Source organism: Lacerta agilis, chromosome 2 (assembly GCF_009819535.1).
Source record: "Lacerta agilis isolate rLacAgi1 chromosome 2, rLacAgi1.pri, whole genome shotgun sequence".
Classification (NCBI taxonomy): Eukaryota; Metazoa; Chordata; class Lepidosauria; order Squamata; family Lacertidae; genus Lacerta; species Lacerta agilis.
This window is the reverse complement of record NC_046313.1, coordinates 115,679,845-115,701,972: the sequence shown is the minus strand read 5'-3', so window position 1 is coordinate 115,701,972 and position 22,128 is coordinate 115,679,845. Positions and strand designations below refer to the sequence as shown.

Below are 22,128 nucleotides of genomic sequence, written 5' to 3'. Positions count from 1 at the left end.
CATCAATGACTTGGATGATGGGCTTGAGGGCATCCTGAGTGTGGAGTGTGAATCTTTGCAGGTCTTTAAGCAGAGGCTTGACAGCCATCTGTCAGGAATGCTTTGATGGTGTTTCCTGCTTGGCAGGGGGTTGGACTGGATGGCCCTTGTGGTCTCTTCCAGCTCTGTGATCTACCAGTATGTTATGCCAGAGCTGCCTCACCCAAAGGCCCTTCCTTCATCATTATTACTTATCAGAACCAGAGGGGAAAGGAAAATAGTGTTTTGAGCAAGGTGTGCTGGGAAGAAGAAGGGGAGAGAAAAAGGAGGAGAACCATCTTTTTGCAGGATGGCTGAAGGCAGACTAGGAAGAAGAGTTTGGATTTGATATCCCGCTTTATCACTACCCGAAGGAGCCTCAAAGCGGCTAACATTCTCCTTTCCCTTCCTCCCCCACAACAAACACTCTGTGAGGTGAGTGGGGCTGAGAGACTTCAGAGAAGTGTAACTAGCCCAAGGTCACCCAGCAGCTGCATGTGGAGTAGCAGGGAAGCGAACCCGGTTCACCAGATTACGAGTCCACCGCTCTTAACCACTACACCACACTGGCTCTCTAGGAGATATGCCCTGGACTCCATTGCTGCTCTGCTGTGGGGAACAAGCCCCTCTTGAGATGACCATGCTGTAAGATCTGGACTCCATCCAAACTCAGGTATAAATATGTGAATAAATCATATTTATTAATTTTGAAATAGTATTTTATTATCCCCAGCTCCACGCCCTTCAAAAAACAAACAAACCCATGGCACCTCTTGGATCCACTTTCCTTCTTAAATAAGCTCCTTCTCTGTTCAGGGTTTGGCCACATCAAAACTGATAGGCTGGCATTGTGGGGATGACAGGTGGGTGTCCTTTCAATGGGAAACTTCCCCAACTTTCCAATTAGAAGCACCACCCCCTTTTCTCCCTTTCCCAGGTTCTGCTTCTGTAGCCTTCTGAATCCCCTTCACCCCACAGCGCAACGAGGAGCTCACCCCATCTCAGAAGGGCGTGTCCCAAAAACTGCCTCTGCAGCAAAAGAAGTCCAGCCACAGGACCCATGGCCAAGCATATACCTCTTGCATTCTCTCTCAAGGAACCCTGCATAGCCTCCTCTGTGTGGACCTGAGGAAGCTGGCCGGGAAAGCTCACGGCCCTGAATCCCCCACGTTGTGAAATGGGTTATTAAAATGAACGGAGCGCCCCCTCTCCCGGCAAGGGATTAAAAGAGGCAAAGGGGGAATGTAAGCTGTGACTCCTTTGTGCCCCGGAGGACTTTTTCGGAGGTTGTGGGGATGGGGGGGGGGTCTGTTTCCCTGCTGCCTCCGGGGATCGAACCTGCAACCTTCTCAGGAAAGAGACAGCCTAATGGAGCTGGTTTGGAAGGAGGAGAATTTGTGTGTTCTGGGAGGGAGGAGCCACCCATTCCTCCCCCTGGGTCAGTGAGCTCCGCTTCCTAGAGAGGCAGGAAGACTTGGAGGAGGGAGGAGAGCCAAGGTTGGAGGGGAGGGGCCGCCATCCACATTCCCGGAAGAGGAGCAGGTCTGCAGAGGCGGAGGGAAAAGAGGTGAAAAACATTATTTTGGGTGGGGGGAGATTTGGGGTTGTGGGGAGGGGGAGAAGGATGTGATTTCCCCCCCTCGAATCTGCAATCAGGCCAGCTGGGAAGGGCGGGGGGGGGATGAAAGGAAAGTAGGGCAGTGCTCCCCCTCCCCCTTCTTTCTGTGGATCAGTCGAGCGGGGGAGGGGCTGGTTTAGGAACTGCTCATTTAGTCCCCAGAGGGGGGGGCGCGTCCTTGGAGAGCCCCCAGCCCTTTGTATTGCAGGAAAGGAAACCGGAATAGAATAGCGAGCGGTGGAAGCGGAGGGTTAGTTGTTAGTTGTTTATTGAATCCCTCCCCAAACATAATGCATACTATATCCACCTGTAGATTTGTAGTCAGTGGTACATCCGGCCCAATCTGCACCAGTGTACCCAAACTTTTCAGGATTACTAACAGCTGGCAACCTCAATTTACAATTCATTGTGCCCTTCAAATACCATACCCCCCTTTTCACACCCACACAGTCATATTCAGTGGGGGCATTTACCTTCCTACTAAGAACTCCCACAGCATTAGCTAAATCAGGTCTACAAGTCGTAACAAGATACAAAAGTCTACCAGTTGCTGACCTGTATTCTATCTTGTCAGGCAATGTTTTCAAATCCTGCTGATTCTTTAAGAAGTCAGTAGGCATGGGCGTTGCAACTGGGTGTGCGTCTTCCATTTGCAAATTCTGGATAAGGTCATGAATCTTTTGCCTGACAACATAGGTCTCATGCTTTTCCTTGATGAAATCCACTGTCTCACTCTTTCCCTTGATGAAATATGCAACATGATACTTTGAGAAATCATCAAGAAATATTAGTATGTACCTGTTCTTCCCTAGTGAGGGAACAGTCATAGGTCCATTGCAGACTATGTCAAGCGCTTTGGTGTTTCTCCGCTCTGTGCAAGGAGGAAATGGAGGTTTTACAGCTTTCTGAGTAACACAGCTTAGGCAGTTTGTTCTCTTTTCTGTAGGGCCTGAATGGTGTTGGTGTCCCTGTGTCCTTCTATGCAACAGCTCCAGCTCCACCACATCTTTCTGGTTTGAGCGTGTGTGACACCTTAGGACTGATTCTCTGACAGATCAACCTCATATATGCCATTTTTTAGATTGGCTTGAACATACACCTCACCATTCTTAGTCAAATTACATTTTCCATTCCCAAATGTTATCTGGAAAGCTTTGTTCTCCAAACTGGAAATACTAAGCATGTTACAACTGAGTTGTGGAATATACAAAACGTTCTCCACAGTAGTTTCCAGATCTTCATTGTTCACATTAAAATTTAAATTCTCAGAACATGCACCTTTAGCTTCAACAACATTGCCACCTGCCATTTCAATGTGAGATTCTGCAATATCATTAATGTCATTAAAATATTCCCTTCTATATGAAAAATGGCTGGAAGCTCCTGAATTTAAAATGCACTTATTACATTTATTTTCACTATTCTGAACAGTCAAATTCTTTTTTTCTTATAGCAAAGTGCGTTCAGATCTCCCCTTCTTTTCCTTATCTTGTTTATAAGGTGTGGTTTCTTTGCCTTTGGAGCCTTACAGTTCCTTGCACTGTGGTCTTCTTTGTTACAATTAAAGCACACAATTTTTCTGGGTGTGTGTTTGGCATTTGCAGTCTGTTTAGACGCATAATTAGTGTCTCCATACATGTGCTCTAAATCCTTTAAGATTTGAGACGCATCATCTCTTCCAGTCAATCATGGATAACTGCTCCTCATGGAGCCCATCTAAAATGATGATTCTGGCTTCGCTATTCTTCAGCTTCCATGCTCTAATCTTGGCTAAATCCTCTTCATGTGAGCCAGTAGACTTAGGATTTTCAATACAATGGTACCTCGGGTTACAGACTCCGCTAACCCGGAAGTAGTACCTCGGGATAAGAACATTACCAGAGGATGATAATAATAATAATAAAAAATTGGAAAGGGAATACCATAACAACTAAGGGTGAGTGCATAGACAAATTATGTGAATATCTAGAATTGGCAAAGCTAACAGATTTAATTTGGCAAAAACCAAAGGACAAGGTTAAAAAACAATGGAAATGCCTCAATGACTATTTGAGGAAATCGGGTCTGGGACCAAAATCATGTTGTGTCTTGATTAACCCTACGGGAAAGGAGAAGATAGAGATTTTAAAGTATGGCTGCTTGGGAATATCAAAGTAGTGAATAATTAAGAGACAGGTTGGAGATACAAAATGAATGGTGGCTGTGTGGAAAGCGGTGGAAGTATCTTATTAATTTTGTATTTCTTCAGTTTCGCTGATTTTGTTAATTTTCATATTTTACCATTCTAATTTCTATTGTACTACGTAAATGGAAGTTGAATTATTACACTCTAAAAAGAAGCGGATTAACTGTAATGAATAATGTTTTCTTTTTCTTTTTTTTCCTTAACTGTTAATATACTATGAATTTTATGTACCATATTTTTCGCTCCATAAGGCGCACTTTTTTCCTTCTAAAAGGTAAGGGGAAGTATCTGTGCATCTTATGGAGCGAATGGTGGTCCCTGGAGCTGAATTGCCCAGGGGCCAAAAGAGGATCATGCTTTTTATTTTACAAAGAGAAAAGGGGGTGTTGAAAGGACCCCGCTCAGCAGCTGATCAGCAAGAGATCAGGAGAGGGATAAGAATCCCGGCTCCCTTTCAGCCCCGCCCTCCATTGTTGAATGTGCTGTCTTTCCTTCCTTTCCTTCAAGCTGCAGAAATGTGAGTTGAACCCCATAAAAATGGGGTTCAACTCACATTTTCTTTTCTCCCTTTGCAAAAAAGCTGCAAAACTTTTAGCTGATCCAAAAAAAAAAAACCAACCAGGGCGTTTCCCTTTGCAAAAAAGCTGCAAAACTTTTAGCTGATCCTCAGAAAACCAGAGCTTTCCCCTTTGCAAAAAAAGCTGCAAAACTTTTAGCTGATCCTCAAAAAAACGGGGCTTTTAGTGGAGGAAAACCAGAATTTCTTTTTTTTCTTTTTTCCTCCTCTAAAAACGAGGTGCGCCATATGGTCCGGTGCGCACTATGGAGCGAAAAATATGTATTTTGTGAATTTTGTTAATAAAGATTTTTCAAAAATTATAAAAACAGAGAGAACAGAAATTATGTGGCGGCGGGTGCAGTGGGAGGCCCCATTAGCTAAAGTGGTACCTCAGGTTAAGAATGGTTTCAGGTTAGGAACAGACCTCCAGAACGAATTACGGTAAGCTGCTTTCCTTCTGCATCTCCAGCTCTCTCCATGCAATGCAAGGCTGACAGATGGAGGTCCAACCCCAGGAACATTCTCCTACCTGAGCACTCCTTCAGCCAACCACAAGCAACAAGCCTTGTCACTAGACTTATAGATGGGTATCCCAAAATGGTTAATATGCACCTCCTGAGCCCAAAGGGACTATGCAGGTGATTAATAAAGAAGGGGGGAAATGTGGCCCAAGGGGTGGAGGATTATTGTGCAGAGGATGAAGAACTTCATGGGGAACTTAGGGCCCTGATGAATAGTGGACAGGTTCATGGACATAGAGCAGCTCCCTTTCCTGTGACAAACCTCTTTATTTAAAAAGTAAATACCACCATTCAACTGTATTCTGAGATAATGTTGTTTCATTAACAATGATTAAAGTGGTGAAAGGCTGATTATGCATTACCATTATTTGAGGTTATTTCATTTACATTTCCCAAAAATTTGGAGCATATGGAATACAAGAGAGAACGTTTGAAATGTTAAAATAAGAGCAAGTGCTAATTGATATGTGTAATATTCCTTTGTTCTCTTCTTAGAAAACAACTATGATTTCCTCCCCTCTTCGCCCTCCAAAGCAGACAATGGAGAAGGCAGTCAGAACTCTGGAGGGCCATGTTCAATGGGAATAATAAAGAAACCATTTAAATACATGGAGTGTGAACAGAGAAAGGAGAAACAATTTGAAAGTATGAAGTGTAGGAAGAACTTCAGTGACAGTGCAACACTGAGAAAAGATCAACAGACTCACAAAGGGCAGAAACCATTTAAATGTATGGAATGTGGAAAGAGGTTTAGTCAGAATGGGCACCTTAGAACTCATCAACGGACTCACACAGGGGAGAAACCATTTAAGTGCATGGAGTGTGGAAAGAGCTTCACTGGGAGTGGAGAACTTAGAATTCATCATCGGACTCACACAGGGGAGAAACCATTTAAATGCATGGAGTGTGGAAACAGCTTTAGTCAGAGTGGACACCTTAGAACTCATCAACGGACTCACACGGGGGAGAAACCATTTAGGTGCATAGAATGTGGAAAGAGCTACAGTCGGAGTGAACATCTTAGAATTCATCAACAGATTCACACGGGGGAGAAACCATTTAAATGTATGGAATGTGGAAAGAGCTTCAGTCAGAGTGGAGTCCTTAGAATTCATCAACGGTCTCACACAGGGGAGAAACCATTTAAATGTATAGAGTGTGGAAAAATCTTCACTGGGAGTAGAGACCTTAGAACTCATCAACGGACTCACACAGGGGAGAAACCATCTAAATGCATGGAGTGTGGGAAGAGCTTTAGTCAGAGTGGACACCTTAGAATTCATCAACGGACTCACACGGGGGAGAAACCATTTAAATGCATGGAGTGTGGAAAGAGCTACAACCAGAGTGGATACCTTAGAATTCATCAACACACTCACACAGGCGAGAAACCATTTAAATGTATGGAGTGTGGAAAGAGCTTCATTCGGAATGGAGACCTTAGAATTCATCAACGGACTCACACAGAGGAGAAACCATTTAAATGCATGGAGTGTGGAAAGAGCTTTAGACGGAGTGGACACCTTAGAATTCATCAACGGACTCACACGGGGGAGAAACCATTTAAATGCATTGAGTGTGGAAAGAGCTACACCCAGAGTGGAAACCTTAGAATTCATCAACGGACTCACACAGGGGAGAAACCATTTCAGTGCATTGAGTGTGGAAAGAGCTTCAGTCGGAGTGGAAGCCTTAGAATTCATCAACGGCAGGGGTGTAGCAAGGAGGCGGGGGGCGGGCCACCCCAGGTTCCATAATGGAGGGGTTGACAGATTATCAAGGAACAAATTTTTCTCTGAAAAACATTTTTTGTAAACAAAATTTGAAGAATTTTTTTTTTTTAGAAAATGACTGCTCCGAAGGTCTTATCTTACTATATTAGGGATTATATAGGTATATATGAAATATCTTGACCCTCCTCCACCAAAATAGCTGTTTGCTTGGCTGTTTTCCTATGTCGTGAAGGCTGAAATTTAAGTTTGGTGGAGCACTTACTGTTCCCACCCCTAACCCAGTGGAAAGCCATCTAATTGGACTTTAATTTGATTTTGAGATGTTTTTAGGCGGTAGAGACGGAGCAGGCTACCAGCAGAGTGGCGTGGCTCCAACCCCCCATCCCCAAAGAAAAGCCCAGGAGCACGCAGCAAGGGCGCACGGCCTCCCCGCTGCTGAGAAATGTTCCTGGGGCTTCAGGAGAAAAGGGAGGCGTCCGGCATCCCAGCAGGGCAGAGCAACGGCGCCCGCTGCACTCTGGCGATTCGGCTCCAGGAACCACACATTCACTCCATAAGGCGCACAGACATTTCCCCTTACTTTTTAGGAGGGAAAAAGTGTGTCTTATGCAGCGAAAAATACGGTGATTGCAGGGAATGTGGATGCCACAGGGGGGAGAAACCATTACAATGTACGGAGTGTGGAAACAGCTTCAGTCGGAGTGGACGTCTTACAAAACATCAACAAACTCATACAGGGTGCTAGGGAAGTGGATAGAGGTTCCGTTGTGGTGGAAGTATTTCAAACCATCAAAAAACTCAGAGTGTTAAGTGCTGTAAGAGTGGAAACTCTGCAAGCCATCAAGTAATTCAAAGAAGAGAAACGGTTTAAATAGAAGGAGTGAGGAATCTGCTTTGGTTATTATGGAATGCTATCCAAAACATCTACCAACTTCCATGGGGTGGAACTATTTAGAGTGCAGAACATGTTTCTCTCCGAGTTGACACTTTCCTTCACATCAGTAACAGCAAATCAATCTTAAATGCATGCAGCGTATGTGATTTTTTGTTGTTTGTTGGTAACGTTGTCTAGACATGTATTTAAAGTAATGAACATTTCACCATAGTAAGCATAATATAATATTTACCAGTAATGTACTGTTTGTTTGTTTCTCTTAATAATGCCTTAGCTTTTGCCGCTCTTTCATTGCCAAATATGGGGGAGGATGTTGGGATATTTGTACAGCACGAGCTGCAAAAGCCGCAGCGAGGCTGATGTGATGTGTGTCTTTCTGTAGCCAGTGAGAAAGCCAGTAGTCCTATCTGCTTTCTCACACATGTGGTGTTATTGTACACTGTACTTTCAGTTACAGGTGGGTAGCCGTGTTGGTCTGCCATAGTCAAAACAAAATCGAAAATTATTTCTAGTAGCACCTTAGAGACCAACTGAGTTTGTTCCTGGTATGAGCTCATACCAGGAACAAACTCAGTTGGTCTCTAAGGTGCTACTAGAAAGAATTTTCGATTTTGTTTTGACTGTACTTTCAGTTCTGGCTCGCCAAGATGCTAGACGGTCTTTATGGACAGCTCTCTGACTTACTGAGCTGGAAGCAGAGACATACTCTGCAATTGCCTACAATAAATAGTTTAGCCTAATTAATGGCTTGTGTGTGTCGTTCTTCCGCTGGGGAGCAATTGCATATGAATGTGCCACTGGACTCCTCTAGCCGGGATGGCACAAAGGAGTGTGCCTGTCTCGGGTCCAGTCTCATCTGCCCGTTTGTTTGCAGATGGTGTATGTAGTGGAAGAGCACTCAAAAGATGAGGAATTGGATATAAACAAGATTCCCAGACAGCCCTTTGCTTGCCTCCCACACCCCCTTCCAGCTTTTAGGTCATCTAAGAAATAGGCTCCATAAATTTAAGGATTTGCTAGCGCTCAGGTTTTGCCTGCCTTTTCACCTTTGGCTCTGTGCAATTGCTTGTTATGGCATACAATATTAATAGCTGCTCCGCCCACTTTTGCTTCTGGCTCCGCCCACCACTGCCATGTGACTGTCATAGGTGAGGCTGCTGATCCCTTATTTTCAAATCCGAAAGTTGACAGCTATGTTAATTGCCATAAATTTTCCCATTTTTAGACATAAATATTTTCCCCAAATCTTGTCCCCATTTTATCATTGTTTCCTTTATTTGCTCTTCCTTTGTTTCCTATTCCAATAATAAATTACATAATTTTTTTACATATTTCTTATTTCCTCCTAATAACATTTCATCCACTTTGGAAATTTCTTTTTCGAATTCTGTTTTCCTCTCTTTTTGAAACCTCTGATTAATTTGGAAATGCTGCAACCAGCTGCTCAAATAAGATCTAATTTCATTATCATCTTTTCATTTTAATTTCCCCTCCCTTTCCTCTAATAGATTTTAATATGTTGGCCAATTATTTTCCATATTCCAACTTTTTACTGCCACGATTTCCAGAGGTGATATCCACAATGGGATTTTGGGCTCTAATATTCCCCGGTATTTCTTCCATATTTTATACAGGGACTTTCTTAAAACATTATTCATAAATTCATAACATTATTCATAACATTATTCATAAAATTGGTATGTGAAGAAGTGTGCATGCACACGAAAGCTCATACCAAGAACAAACTTAGTTGGTCTCTAAGGTGCTACTGGAAGGAATTTTTTTATTTTTTATTGACTACGGCAGACCAACACGGCTACCTACCTGTAACTGGTTCATAAAATCACTTTGCATTCTTTTTCTTACATTAGGTACCAATGCCATCCAAAATCAAGACCAACTCCCTCCAATCCTTTATCCAAGTCATAGTTCAGTTGTTTTGAGACTGCAGTCTTGGCGTTGCCACATGGTGTTAGGATCTCAGGCAGGCAAGGAAGCTCAGATAAAAATTACTGAGAGTCCTCTAATACGCCATCGCCCTGCCTCCCCCTCGTTGTGAAATGGGTATGGAAATGAACGGACCGCCCCCTCTCCCGGCAAGGGATTAAAAGAGGCAAAGGGGGAATGTAAGCTGTGACTCCTTTGTGCCCCGGAGGACTTTTTCGGAGGTTGTGGGGAGGGGGGGGTCTTTCCCTGCCGCCTCCGGGGATCGAACCTGCGACCTTCTCAGGAAAGAGACAGCCTAACGGAGCTGGTTTGGAAGGAGGAGACTGTGTTTTCTGGGAGGGAGGGGCCACCCATTCCTCCCCATGGGTCAGTGAGCTCCGCTTCCTAGAGAGGCAGGAAGATTTGGAGGGGGGGAGAGCCAAGGTTGGAGGGGAGGGGCCGTCATTCTGATTTCCAGACGAGGAGGAAAAAGAGGTGAAAAACTTTTAGGGGGGAGATTTGGGGTTGTGGGGGAGGGGGAGAAGGGTGTGATTTTCCTCCCCCTGAATCTGAAAACAGGGCGCGTCCTTGCGGAGCCCCCAGCCCTTTGTATTGCAGGAAAGGAAATCGGAATAGAATAGCGAGCGGAGCACAAAGAGGTAGAGCTGCAAGGGGGGGGGGAGGGTGCGATGGGCGGGGAGAGAAAGGGGGCAGAGACCCCCTCCCCGAAGAAGAACTCACTTCCGGGGCGCTATCTGCAGAGGCCCCGATCCATGCAATCCGGCTGCAGATCGGAGACCCTCCATTCGCAGGGTTTCCATTGCAAGATCTCATTTGCAGCGCCCCATCCTCTGAGACGCAAGAGATGCTCAGCTGCCCTGCCCCCCCCCATGGGCGCTTTTGCGGGAATGAAATGGGAGCCCCCCCCCCCAAGGGTTGGGACTTGAACCGAAGCCCCAGTTCCGCACTTTTCTGCGAGTTCCGGGTTGTCCCTTGCAGGAATCCATGGGGCGATGCGTGCCTTGATGGGTCCCCTTTGTGTATAGAGAATCAGAGAGAGGGAGTCCATGGAAGGGTTAAAGGAGGCGATTGACACTCCCCCCACCCTGCCTCCCTCCTCTCCCCCCTCCTTGCTCATCTGGCGAGGCCCCTCCGGATGGGAGCAATTTGGCAAGAAGGGTGAGCGGGGGGGGGGGGCCGCTGGGCAAAGAAGACCCTCGGGGGCGGAGGGATGAGGGCAGAGGAAGTTAGGGGGCTGAGGGAGGGAGGGAAGCATCCCTGGGGGAGGGGGAGGAATGGAAGACATCTTGGAGAAAGAGAGAGAGGGAGACTTGGGGGCTGCCTGCCTTGACTTCTCCCTCTAGCTCAGGAATCTGCCCTGACTTCAAGTCGAGAGAGATCCCCAAACAGGAGCCCGAATCCACCCACCCTCTCCTCCCTTGAAGCTCAGTCCTTGCCCTGCCACAAGTCCCAGATCAGCTGCTGGATTGGGCGCTGGGGGCTGTTATAGCAAGTCAAACCATTGGGGGAAAGAGGAAAGGGAGGGTGCCCACTTTATTATTTCCGCCCTTTGAGTCTTTTATCAACTACAGTCTTACCCACATGCCTGTGTTTCTGTGGAGATACATCTAAAGGGTTCCTACCCAGAGATAACTGTTCCCCACTCCTCTCCATTCCACCACGTTTCAATTATTCACACTATATCACTTCTCACCTCTGTGGGATTTAAGGGATTGGGAAGATTGCTATGGAAATGGGTGGGGTTCCCCCATTATTATCACTATTGTTATTGTTATTGTTAGATGTTTATTGAATCCCTCTCCGAGTATAAATACATATCCACCTGTGGATTTGTAGTCAGTGGTACATCCGGCCCAATCTGCATCAGTATACCCAAACTTTTCAGGATTACTAACAGCTGACAATCTCAATTTACAATTCATTGTGCCCTTCAAATGCCTACAGGTCTACAAGTCCTAACAAGATACAAAAGTCTACCAGTTGCTGACCTGTATTCTATCTTGTCATGCAATGTTTTCAAATCCTGCTGATTCTTTAAGAAGTCAGTAGGCATGGGCGTTGCAGCTGGGTGTGCGTCTTCCATTTGCAAATTCTGGATAAGGTCATGAATCTTTTGCCTGACAACATAGAATACAGGTCTCATGCTTTTCCTTGATGAAATCCACTGTCTCACTCTTTCCCTTGATGAAATATGCAACATGATACTTCCAGAAATCATCAAGAAATATTAGTATGTACCTGTTCTTCCCTAGTGAGGGAACAGTCATAGGTCCATTGCAGACTATGTCAAGCGCTTTGGTGTTTCTCCGCTCTGTGCAAGGAGGAAATGGAGGTTTTACAGCTTTCTGAGTAACACATCTTAGGCACTTTACTGCTGCTGTGCTGCTGTTTGTTGCCTGCAGCCCCACTGCAAGTTCTCTTTTCTGTAGGGCCTGAATGGTGTTGGTGTCCCTGTGTCCCAGCCTTCTATGCAACAGCTCCAGCTCCACCACATCTTTCTGGTTTGAGCGTGTGTGACAACTTACGACTGATTCTCTGACAGATCAACCTCATATATGCCATTTTTTAGATTGGCTTGAACATACACCTCACCATTCTTAGTCAAATTACATTTTCCATTCCCAAATGTTATCTGGAAACCTTTGTTCTCCAAACTGGAAATACTAAGCATGTTACAACTGAGTTGTGGAATATACAAAACATTCTCCACAGTAGTTTCCAGATCTTCATTGTTCACATTAAAATTTAAATTCTCAGAACATGCACCTTTAGCTTCAACAACATTGCCACCTGCCATTTCAATGTGAGATTCTGCAATATCATTAATGTCATTAAAATATTCCCTTCTATATGAAAAATGGCTGGAAGCTCCTGAATTTAAAATCCACTTATTACATTTATTTTCACTATTCTGAACAGTCAAATTCTTTTCTTCTTATACCAAACTGTGTTCAGTTCTCCCCTCTTTTCCTTATCTTGTTTATAAGGTGTGTTTTCTTTGCCTTTCGAGCCTTACAGTTCCTTGGCCTTCTTTGTTACAATTAAAGCACACAATTTTTCTGGGCGTGTCTCTGGCCTTTGCAGTCTGTTTAGACGCATAATCAGTGTCTCCATACATGTGCTCTAAATCCTTTAAGATTTGAGACGCATCATCTCTTCCAGTCAATCATGGATAACTGCTCATCATGGAGCCCATCTAAAATGATGATTCTGGCTTCGCTATTCTTCAGCTTCCATGCTCTAATCTTGGCTAAATCCTCTTCACTTGAGCCAGTAGGTTTAGGATTTCAATACAGTGGTACCTCGGGTTACAGACTCTGCTAACCTGGAAGTAGTACCTCGGGATAAGAACATTACCAGAGGATGATAAAAAAAAATTGGAAAGGGGATACCATAACAACTAAGGGTGAGTGGATAGACAAATTCTGTGAATATCTAGAATTGGCAAAGCTAACAGATTTAATTTGGCAAAAACCAAAGGACAAGGTTAAAAAACAATGGGAATGCCTCAATGACTATTTGAGGAAATCGGGTCTGGGACCAAAATCATGGTTGTGTCTTGATTAACCCTACGGGAAAGGAGAAGATAGAGATTTTAAGGTTTGGCTGCTTGGGAATATCAAAGTAGTGAATAATTAAGAGACAGGTTGGAGATACAAAATGAATGGTGGCTGTGTGGAAAGCGGTGGAAGTATCTTATTAATTTTGTGTTTCTTCAGTTTCGCTGATTTTGTTAATTTTCATATTTTACCATTCTAATTTATATTGTACTACGTAAATGTAACTTGAATTATTACACTCTGAAAAGAAGCGGATTAACTATAATGAATAATTTATTATCAATTTCTTTTTTCTGTTTTCTTTTTCCTTTCTTTTCCTTAACTGTTAATATACTATGAATTTAATGTACCATATTTTTCGCTCCATAAGGCGCACTTTTTTCCTCCTAAAAGGTAAGGGGAAGTATCTGTGCATCTTATGGAGCGAATGGTGGTCCCTGGAGCTGAATTGCCCAGGGGCCAAAAGAGGATCATGCTTTTTATTTTACAAAGAGAAAAGGGGGTGTTGAAAGGACCCTGCTCAGCAGCTGATCAGCAAGAGATCGAGAGAGAGATAAGAATCCCCGGCTCCCTTTCAGCCCCGCCCTCCATTGCTGAATGTGCTGCAGAGGGAGGTTGTTTGTTTCCCCAGTGACATGTGACTGGCTGATTAGATTATATGTCTGGAAACTAGAAATGGCTCCCTTTCCTTCAAGCTGCAGAAATGTGAGTTGAATCCCATAAAAAATGGGGTTCAACTCACATATTTCTTTTCGCCCTTTGCAAAAAAAGCTACAAAACTTTTAGCTGATCCTAAAAACAACAACCAGGGCTTTTCCCTTTGCAAAAAAAGCTGCAAAACCTTTAGCTGATCCTCAGAAAACCAGGGCTTTCCCCTTTGCAAAAAAAGCTGCAAAACTTTTAGCTGATCCTCAAAAAAACGGGGCTTTTAGAGGATGAAAACCAGGAAAATGTTTTTTTTTCTTGTTTCCTCCTTTAAAAACGAGGTGCGCCCTATGGTCCGGTGCGCCCTATGGAGCGAAAAATACGGTATTTTGTGAATTTTGTTAATAAAGATTTTTTAAAAAATTTAAAAAGAGAGAGAACAGAAATTATGTGGCAGCGGGAGCAGTGGGAGGCCCCATTAGCTAAAGTGGTACCTCAGGTTAAGAATGGTTTCAGGTTAGGAACGGACCTCCGGAACGAATTACGGTAAGCTGCTTTCCTTCTGCATCTGCAGCTCTCTCCATGCAATGCAAGGCTGACAGATGGAGGTCCAACCCCAGGAACATTCTCCTACCTGAGCTCTCCTTCAGCCAACCACAAGCACCAAGCCTTGTCACTAGACTTATAGATGGGTCTCCCAACATGGTTAATATGCATCTCCTGAGGCCAAAGGGACTGTGCAGGTGATTAATAAAGAAGGGGGGAAATGTGGCCCAAGGGGTGGAGGATTATTGTGCAGAGGATGAAGAACTTCATGGTGAACTTAGGACCCTGATGAATAGTGGACAGGTTCATGGACATAGAGCAGCTCCCTTTCCTGTGACAAACCTCTTTATTTAAAAAGTAAGTACCACCATTCAACTGTATTCTGAGATAATGTTGTTTCATTAACAATGATTAAAGTTGTGAAAGTCTGATTATGCATTACCATTATTTCACGTTATTTCATTTACATTTCCCAAAAATTTGAAGCATATGGAATACAAGAGAGAACGTATGAAATGTTAAAATAAGAGCAAGTGCTAATTGATATGTGTAATATTCCTTTGTTCTCTTCTTAGAAAACAGATATGATTTCCTCCCCTCTTCGCCCTCCAAAGCAGACAATGGAGAAGGTAGTCAGAACTCTGGAGGTCCATGTTCAATGGGAATAATAAAGAAACCATTAAATACATGGAGTGCGAACAGAGAAAAGAGAAACAATTTGAAAGTATGAAGTGTAGAAAGAACTTCAGTGACAGTGGAACACTGAAAAAAGATCAACAGACTCACAAAGGGGAGAAACCATTTAAATGTATGGAATGTGGAAAGAGCTTCAGTCAGAGTAGAGACCTTAGAGTTCATCAACGGACTCACACAGGGGAGAAACCATTTAAATGTATGGAATGTGGAAAAAGCTTCAGTCACAGTGGAAGCCTTAGAATTCATCAACGGACTCACACAGGGGAGAAACCATTTAAATGCATGGAATGTGGAAAGAGCTTCAGTCAGAGTGGAGAACTTAGAATTCATCAACGGACTCACACAGGGGAGAAACCATTTAAATGCATGGAGTGTGGAAAGAGCTTCACTGTGAGTGGACGCCTTAGAATTCATCAACGGACTCACACGGGATTGAAACCATTTAAATGCATGGAATGTGGAAAGAGCTTCAGTCAGAGTAGAGACCTTAGAGTTCATCAACGGATTCACACAGGGGAGAAACCATTTAAATGCATGGAATGTGGAAAGAGCTTCAGTCAGAGTGGAGGCCTAAGAATTCATCAACGGAGTCACACAGGGGAGAAACCATTTAAATGTATGGAGTGTGGAAAGAGCTTCATTCAGAGTGCAGACCTTAGAATTCATCAACGGAGTCACACAGGGGAGAAACCATTTAAATGCATTGAGTGTGGGAAAAGCTTCACTGGGAGTGGACAACTCAGAATTCATCAACGGACTCACACGGGGGAGAAACCATTTAAATGCATGGAGTGTGGAAAGAGCTTTAGTCGCAGTGGACATCTTAGAATTCATCAACGCATTCACACAGGGGAGAAACCATTTAAATGCATGGAGTGTGGAAAAAGCTTCACTGAGAGTGGATACCTTAGAATTCATCAACGGACTCACACGGGGGAGAAACCATTTAAATGCATGGAGTGTGGAAAGAGCATTAGTCGCAGTGGACACCTTAGAATTCATCAACGCACTCACACAGGGGAGAAACCATTTAAATGCATGGAGTGTGGAAAGAGCTTCACTGTGAGTGGACACCTTAGAATTCATCAACGGACTCACACAGGGGAGAAACCTTTTAAATGCATGGAGTGTGGAAAGAGCTTCACTGGGAGTGGACACCTTAGAATTCATCAACGGACTCACACAGGGGAGAAACCATTTAAATGCATGGAGTGTGGAAAGAGCTTCACTGGGAGTGGACACCTTAAAATTCATCAACGGACTCACACAGGGGAGAAACCATTTAAATGCATGGAGTGTGGAAAAAGCTTCACTGTGAGTGGACACCTTAGAATTCATCAACGGACTCACACAGGGGAGAAACCATTTAAATGCATTGAGTGTGGAAAGAGCTTTACTGGGAGTGGAGAACTTAGAATTCATCAACGGACTCACACAGGGGAGAAACCATTTAAATGCATGGAGTGTGGAAAGAACTTCACTGTGAGTGGACACCTTAGAATTCACCAACGGACTCACACGGGGTTGAAACCATTTAAATGCATGGAATGTGGAAAGAGCTACAACCAGAGTGGACACCTTAGAATTCATCAACGGACTCACACAGGGGTGAAACCATTTAAATGCATGGAATGTGGAAATAGCTTCACTGGGAGTGGACAACTCAGAATTCATCAACGGACTCACACGGGGGAGAAACCATTTACTGTATTTTTCAGACCATAACACGCACCTAGCTTTTAGAGCAGGAAAGCAAGGAAAAAATATTCTGAATCACAGCCTCCTCGGGAGGAGAGCAATCCCGACAGAGGCTTGGGAGGGAAGCTGTGCGCCCAGCAGCCATATGGCTGGCGGGGCGCAGCTTCCATCCTAAGCCTCTGCAGGAATCACTCTCTTCCCACAGTGACTTGGGAGGCTTTCCTTCTCCCCGCTTTTTTCTCCCCCTCCCCAAGCAGCACAGGTCCCTTTTCTAGCCTCCTACTCTCCATCCATTTCGCCCAAACTCCTCAGGCGACACCTGCAATTTCTCCCCTTAGCTGCTGCCTCTGCTTTGCCCTCTACCTCCTCTCCCTTCTCAGTCCCCCTCCTCTTCCTCCCCTCTCTTGACAGCTGCCTCTTCTCGCCATCCTCCAGTTAACAACCCTGGAGCCATCGGGGGAAAGGGGAGGCTGTCGGCAGGGGCGTAGCAAGGGGGCGGGGGGCGGGCCACCCCAGGTTCCATAATGGAGGGGTTGACAGATTTTTTCGAAAACTAAATTTGAAAAAGACATGTCTGCTCCGAAGGTCTTATCTTACTATACTAGGGATTATATAGTTATATATGAAATATCTTGACCCTCCTCCACCAAAATAGCTGTTTACTTGGCTGTTTTCCTATGTTGTGAAGGCTGAAATTTCAGTTAGGTGGAGCACTTACTGTTCCCACCACTAACCCTGTGGAAGGCCATCTAATTAGACATTAATTTGATTTTGAGATGTTTTTAGGTGGTAGGGACGGAGGAGGCTGCCGACAGAGCGACGTGGCTCCATCCCCCATCCCCAAAGAACAGCCCAAGAACGTGCAGCAATGGTACAGAGCCTTCCCGCCATTCATAAACCTTCCTGGGGCTTCAGGAGAAAAGGGAGGCGTCCAGCAACCCAGCAGGGCAGAGCAACGGCGCCCGCTGCACTCTGGCAATTCAGCTCCAGGGACCACACATTCACTCCATAAAGTGCACAGACATTTCCCCTTACTTTTTAGGAAGGAAAAGGTGCGTCTTATGGAGCGAAAAATATGGTAAATGCAGGGAATGTGGAAAGAGCTTCAGTCAGAGTGGAACACTTAAAATTCATCAACGGAGCCACAGGGGGGAGAAACCATTACAATGTACGGAGTGTGGAAAGAGCTTCAGTCGGAGTGGACGTCTTACAAAACATCAACAAAGTCATACAGGGTGCTAGGGAAGTGGATAGAGGTTCAGTTGTGGTGGAAGTATTTCAAACCATCAAAAAACTCAGAGTGTTAAGAGTGGAAACTCTGCAAGCCATCAAGTAACTCAAAGAAGAGAAACTGTTTGAATAGAAGGAGTGAGGAATCTGCTTTGGTTATTATGGAATGCTATCCAAAACATCTACCGACTTCCATGGGGTGGAACAATTTAGAGTGCAGAACATGTTTCTCGCCGAGTTGACACTTTCCTTTACATCAGTAACAGGAAATCAATCTTAAATGCATGCAGCGTATGTGATTTCTTGTTGTTTGTAGGTAACGTTGTCTAGACATGTATTTAAAGTAATGAAGGTAACATTTCCCCATAGTAAGCATAATATAATATTTACCGGTAATGTACTGTTTGTTTGTTTCTCTTAATGATGCCTTAGCTTTTGCCGCTCTTTCATTGCCAAATATGGGGGAGGATGTTGGGATATTTGTACAGCACGAGCTGCAAAAGCCGCAGCGAGGCTGATGTGATGTGTGTCTTTCTGTAGCCAGTGAGAAAGCCAGTAGTCCTATCTGCTTTCTCACACATGTGGTGTTATTGTACACTGTACTTTCAGTTCTGGCTCGCCAAGATGCTAGACGGTCTTTATGGACAGCTCTCTGACTTACTGAGCTGGAAGCAGAGACATACTCTGCAATTGCCTACAATAAATAGTTTAGCCTAATTAATGGCTTGTGTGTGTTGTTCTTCCGCTGGGGAGCAATTGCATATGAATGTGCCACTGGACTCCTCTAGCTGGGATGGCACAAAGGAGTGTGCCTGTCTCGGGTCCAGTCTCACAACTGGCCCTGGGCGGGTCAAATCCTGACAAGATAGGGAGGGTGAGTTTGAGTCTTGAATGTTGCAGTTGAATGGGGATGGAGTGAGAGTGAGCTTTTTTTGGTGTTTGGTGGAGGGAGTTGGAAATGTTTGTATCTGGGAATGGAGAGTTGCACAAGGTGGAGCTGAGACTGGGGGTGTTGCATTTGAAGCAGAGTTGGTTAGATTAATATTGTAGCAACAACAGCATTACTCCCACTGTTATAATTGCAATAATGGAATAATCAAGAAACAGAAAGACTGAAAGCACCTACTTATATGACCAAGGTAATATTGAAACCCTCACCTTTTCTTTTGATTTATAGATATACTAGCACACCCAGCCATGTGTGGCTGTGGCATATTTTGTGAAAATTAATGCCTCCCCACAGCTTATCCTGTTGAACTCCTACCCCCCCACACACTTTTGTCTGGCTTCCCACAGCATCTCCAATTGAACTGCCGTCTGCCTCCTCTCATTCTTTCCCCCCATTGTCACATGCCCCCCCCCACAGCTTTTGGCGTCAAACTTCTGCCTGCCTCCTCCCCCCCCCCTTTACCTCCGATTTGATCCCCGCCTCCACACTCACCCTGGTTACCCCAAAACTCTGTGGAAACTCTGTGGCTCATTGTTGTAAAATGAGAAATGGATCAGCCTGAGGCAAGTCCTGTTGTGGCTCTGTAGGTTGGCAGGAATGGCCGTTTTTGCTGTTGGAGATGACAGCAGCGACCTGCCTCTCTATTGGCTGCTGGTTGTGACATTCTAACAGGAGGAGGAGGGGTTTGAGTCGTTTTCAGTGTCTTATGCTGCGTTCCGTTCACTGGAGGGCGTTGTGTTTTTTTCTTCACAAAATCACATTTTCCGTTGGGTTAGGTATTATTATTATTATTATTATTATTATTATTTTATTATTATTACAATCTAACTGCGTAAGATCCTTCGCATATGCCCGTGGAACGTTGTGTCCAAATTTGAACGGAATCGGTCAAGCGGTTTTGGAGAAAGGCTGTCAGTAAAAAACTCCCAACTTGAAGGATTTTTTATATATAGATTGTTCAATTATGTGGCCCTTCTTCTTCTTCCTCCCCCTCTCCATTCCTCCTCTCTTCCAAAAATGAGGATGGAGACCCTTCCCCTCTAACCTTGCTTCTTTCTTTTCTTTTCAAAAAACTTGTTTCCTTTCTAAGGTTCCATCCGCGGCAGCAGCACAGAAAAGACCCCCAAAATCTCTGAAAAGACTCCTCTTCGGGGCATGAATGTCGCACAGCTTGCCACCCCTGCCCCTCTGGAGTAACCCGCCCTCCTGTCCCCATTTCAACTCTCCGCTCTGTGGTGCAAACTCACGTAGAACTTGCAGCAGGACCCGCAATGCAAGTCATGCACAAATCTCCTCCTCCATCGGCTCCCCCAGTAAATAGGCGGGGGGATGTCCCCGACGAAGGCAGCTCCTTCGTGTCTGCTTCCCACAGACGGGGTGGGAACTGTTCTAAGGCCATAGCTCTATGGGCACACGAAGTGTTTCCAGGCAGGAGGGATAAAAGGTGGGAAGTTTTGGGCAGGGAAGGAGGGGTGACAGTGGACAACACCCCCCCCCCTTTATATTGCAGAAAAGGAAATCGGAGTAATATCAGCAAGGGGGGGTGGAGGTCAAGAGAGGACACAGGGGTAAAGAGGCCAGGTGGGGGAAGGAGGAGAAGGGGTGGAGGGAAAGGGGCAGAGACTCCTGCCCTGGGACCCATCAACAGGGGTCCAGATCCATGCAGCTCTAGAAAAGGAGATACCCACAATCTCACACTCTCCAGGCCAAGTCAACTACTGTCCTTAGTCTCTCCCAGTATCCAAATACACCGAGACCGGCTGGACATTGTTCTCTTAATGGTTTTGAGTCTGGCACTCTAGAGTCAGGAAGGTGAGCATTAACACCTATGCAGTTGGGCAGATGAGTGAGGTGGGTATCTGACCACACGCTCAAAGGATTATGGCTGGCCTCAAGTGCCCCTTCTGGTGGCCATTTCTCTCTGAGCAAAGCAATGTTGGAATTATGAAAATCCACCACAGGGGTGGTTTTATATGAATTTCTAAACCTTTCCCCACACCTCCACCGTTTATGTATTGTTGTTCCTATTTCTCCACCACATCTCCAGCAGAGGTTTGATTGCAATTTACATATCTTGGCTAACTTAACTGGCATTAAATACCTATGGAACATACACCTATGGAACACCTATGGAACGGCGTTTCCGTGCGCTGCTCTGGTTCGCCAGAAGCAACTTTGTCATGCTGGCCATATGACCCGGAAGCTGTCTGTGGACAAACGCCGGCTCCCTCGGCCTATAGAGCAAGATGAGCGCCGCAACCCCAGAGTCAGACACGAATGGACCTGATGGTCAAGGGTCCCTTTACTTTATGGAACATCTTTACTCTCTTGCGTCCTTTAACCCTTCCATGAACTCCCTCTCTTTCTCTCCCCCACCGAAAGACACAAAAGGTGAACTCGCAGGAAGCCTAGAGTGCCCCACATATTCCTGCCGGAGGGTTGTCGTAAATTAATGTTCTAAGCCCCAAACGCGCATAACAACTCCAGTCTACTTTGCAGTGCTGTTGTGATGGGTTACAGGTAGGTAGCCGTGTTGGTCTGCCGTAGTCAAAACAAAATAAAAAATAAAAAAATTCCTTCTAGTAGCACCTTAGAAACCAACTCGGTTTGTTCTTGGTATGAGCTTTTTTGTGCATGCACACTTCTTCAGATACACTGAAACAGAAGTCACCAGACCCTTATAAATAGTGAGAGGTGTGCCTCTGCTGTTACTCAGAAAGGTGGTGGGAATGGGTGTTTGGCCGATAGGTGTGGTACACCAGTTGATGACTGTTAACGACTGCAATTGGTCTTAAAATGTGGGTGTTTGTGACCGATCACCTTTCTCCATAACCACTTGACCGATTCCGTTGAAATTTGGACACAACGTTCCATGGCCATATGGGAGTGTTTGTGCGTACTTACATTGTACAGATAGCACACCTTTCACAGGTAAAAATGTGATTTTATGTAAAAAAAAAATATAGCGCCTTCCAGTGGACGGCCACAGCAACATGCATTATAAACAGGAAAAGTGAACCAAATAGGAAGATGGCATGAGAAGCAGGGTGAGTGGATACAGAGTACACAGGTTCCATGGGGCCTCTTTTAAGTTAATCACCCTGTATATCTATATAAATAAAAATGTAACTGGTCGTTTCTTCATAATGTAAGATCTCCCAAAGTACTGCACCGATTGCTTTGAAAATTTGGCACAATGTTGGGTAGCATTCCTGGCATGTTCTTATGTAAAAAAAAAAGTAAACATATGCCACACCTGTGACAGGTAAAATTCCAATTTTTGGCAAAAACAGCACAGCACCATCTGCTGGACATCAAAGAAACTAAC

The 22,128-nt window shown here is 44.8% G+C and overlaps 1 protein-coding gene across 1 annotated transcript in view; it reads left to right on the top strand.

The window, feature by feature from the left end:
* The window catches only part of LOC117042545 (zinc finger protein 208-like), a 42,054-nt gene extending 23,486 nt beyond the window's left edge, over positions 1-18,568 (top strand). Inside the window, exons 11-14 of the mRNA XM_033142087.1 lie at positions 5,603-6,500; positions 9,474-9,479; positions 15,072-16,622; positions 17,697-18,568. Coding sequence (XP_032997978.1) covers positions 5,603-6,500; positions 9,474-9,479; positions 15,072-16,622; positions 17,697-17,863 — 2,622 coding nt within the window. The 3' untranslated portion in view covers positions 17,864-18,568. The remainder of the gene's footprint in view (positions 1-5,602; positions 6,501-9,473; positions 9,480-15,071; positions 16,623-17,696) is intronic.
* Positions 18,569-22,128: the final 3,560 nt, after the last annotated feature.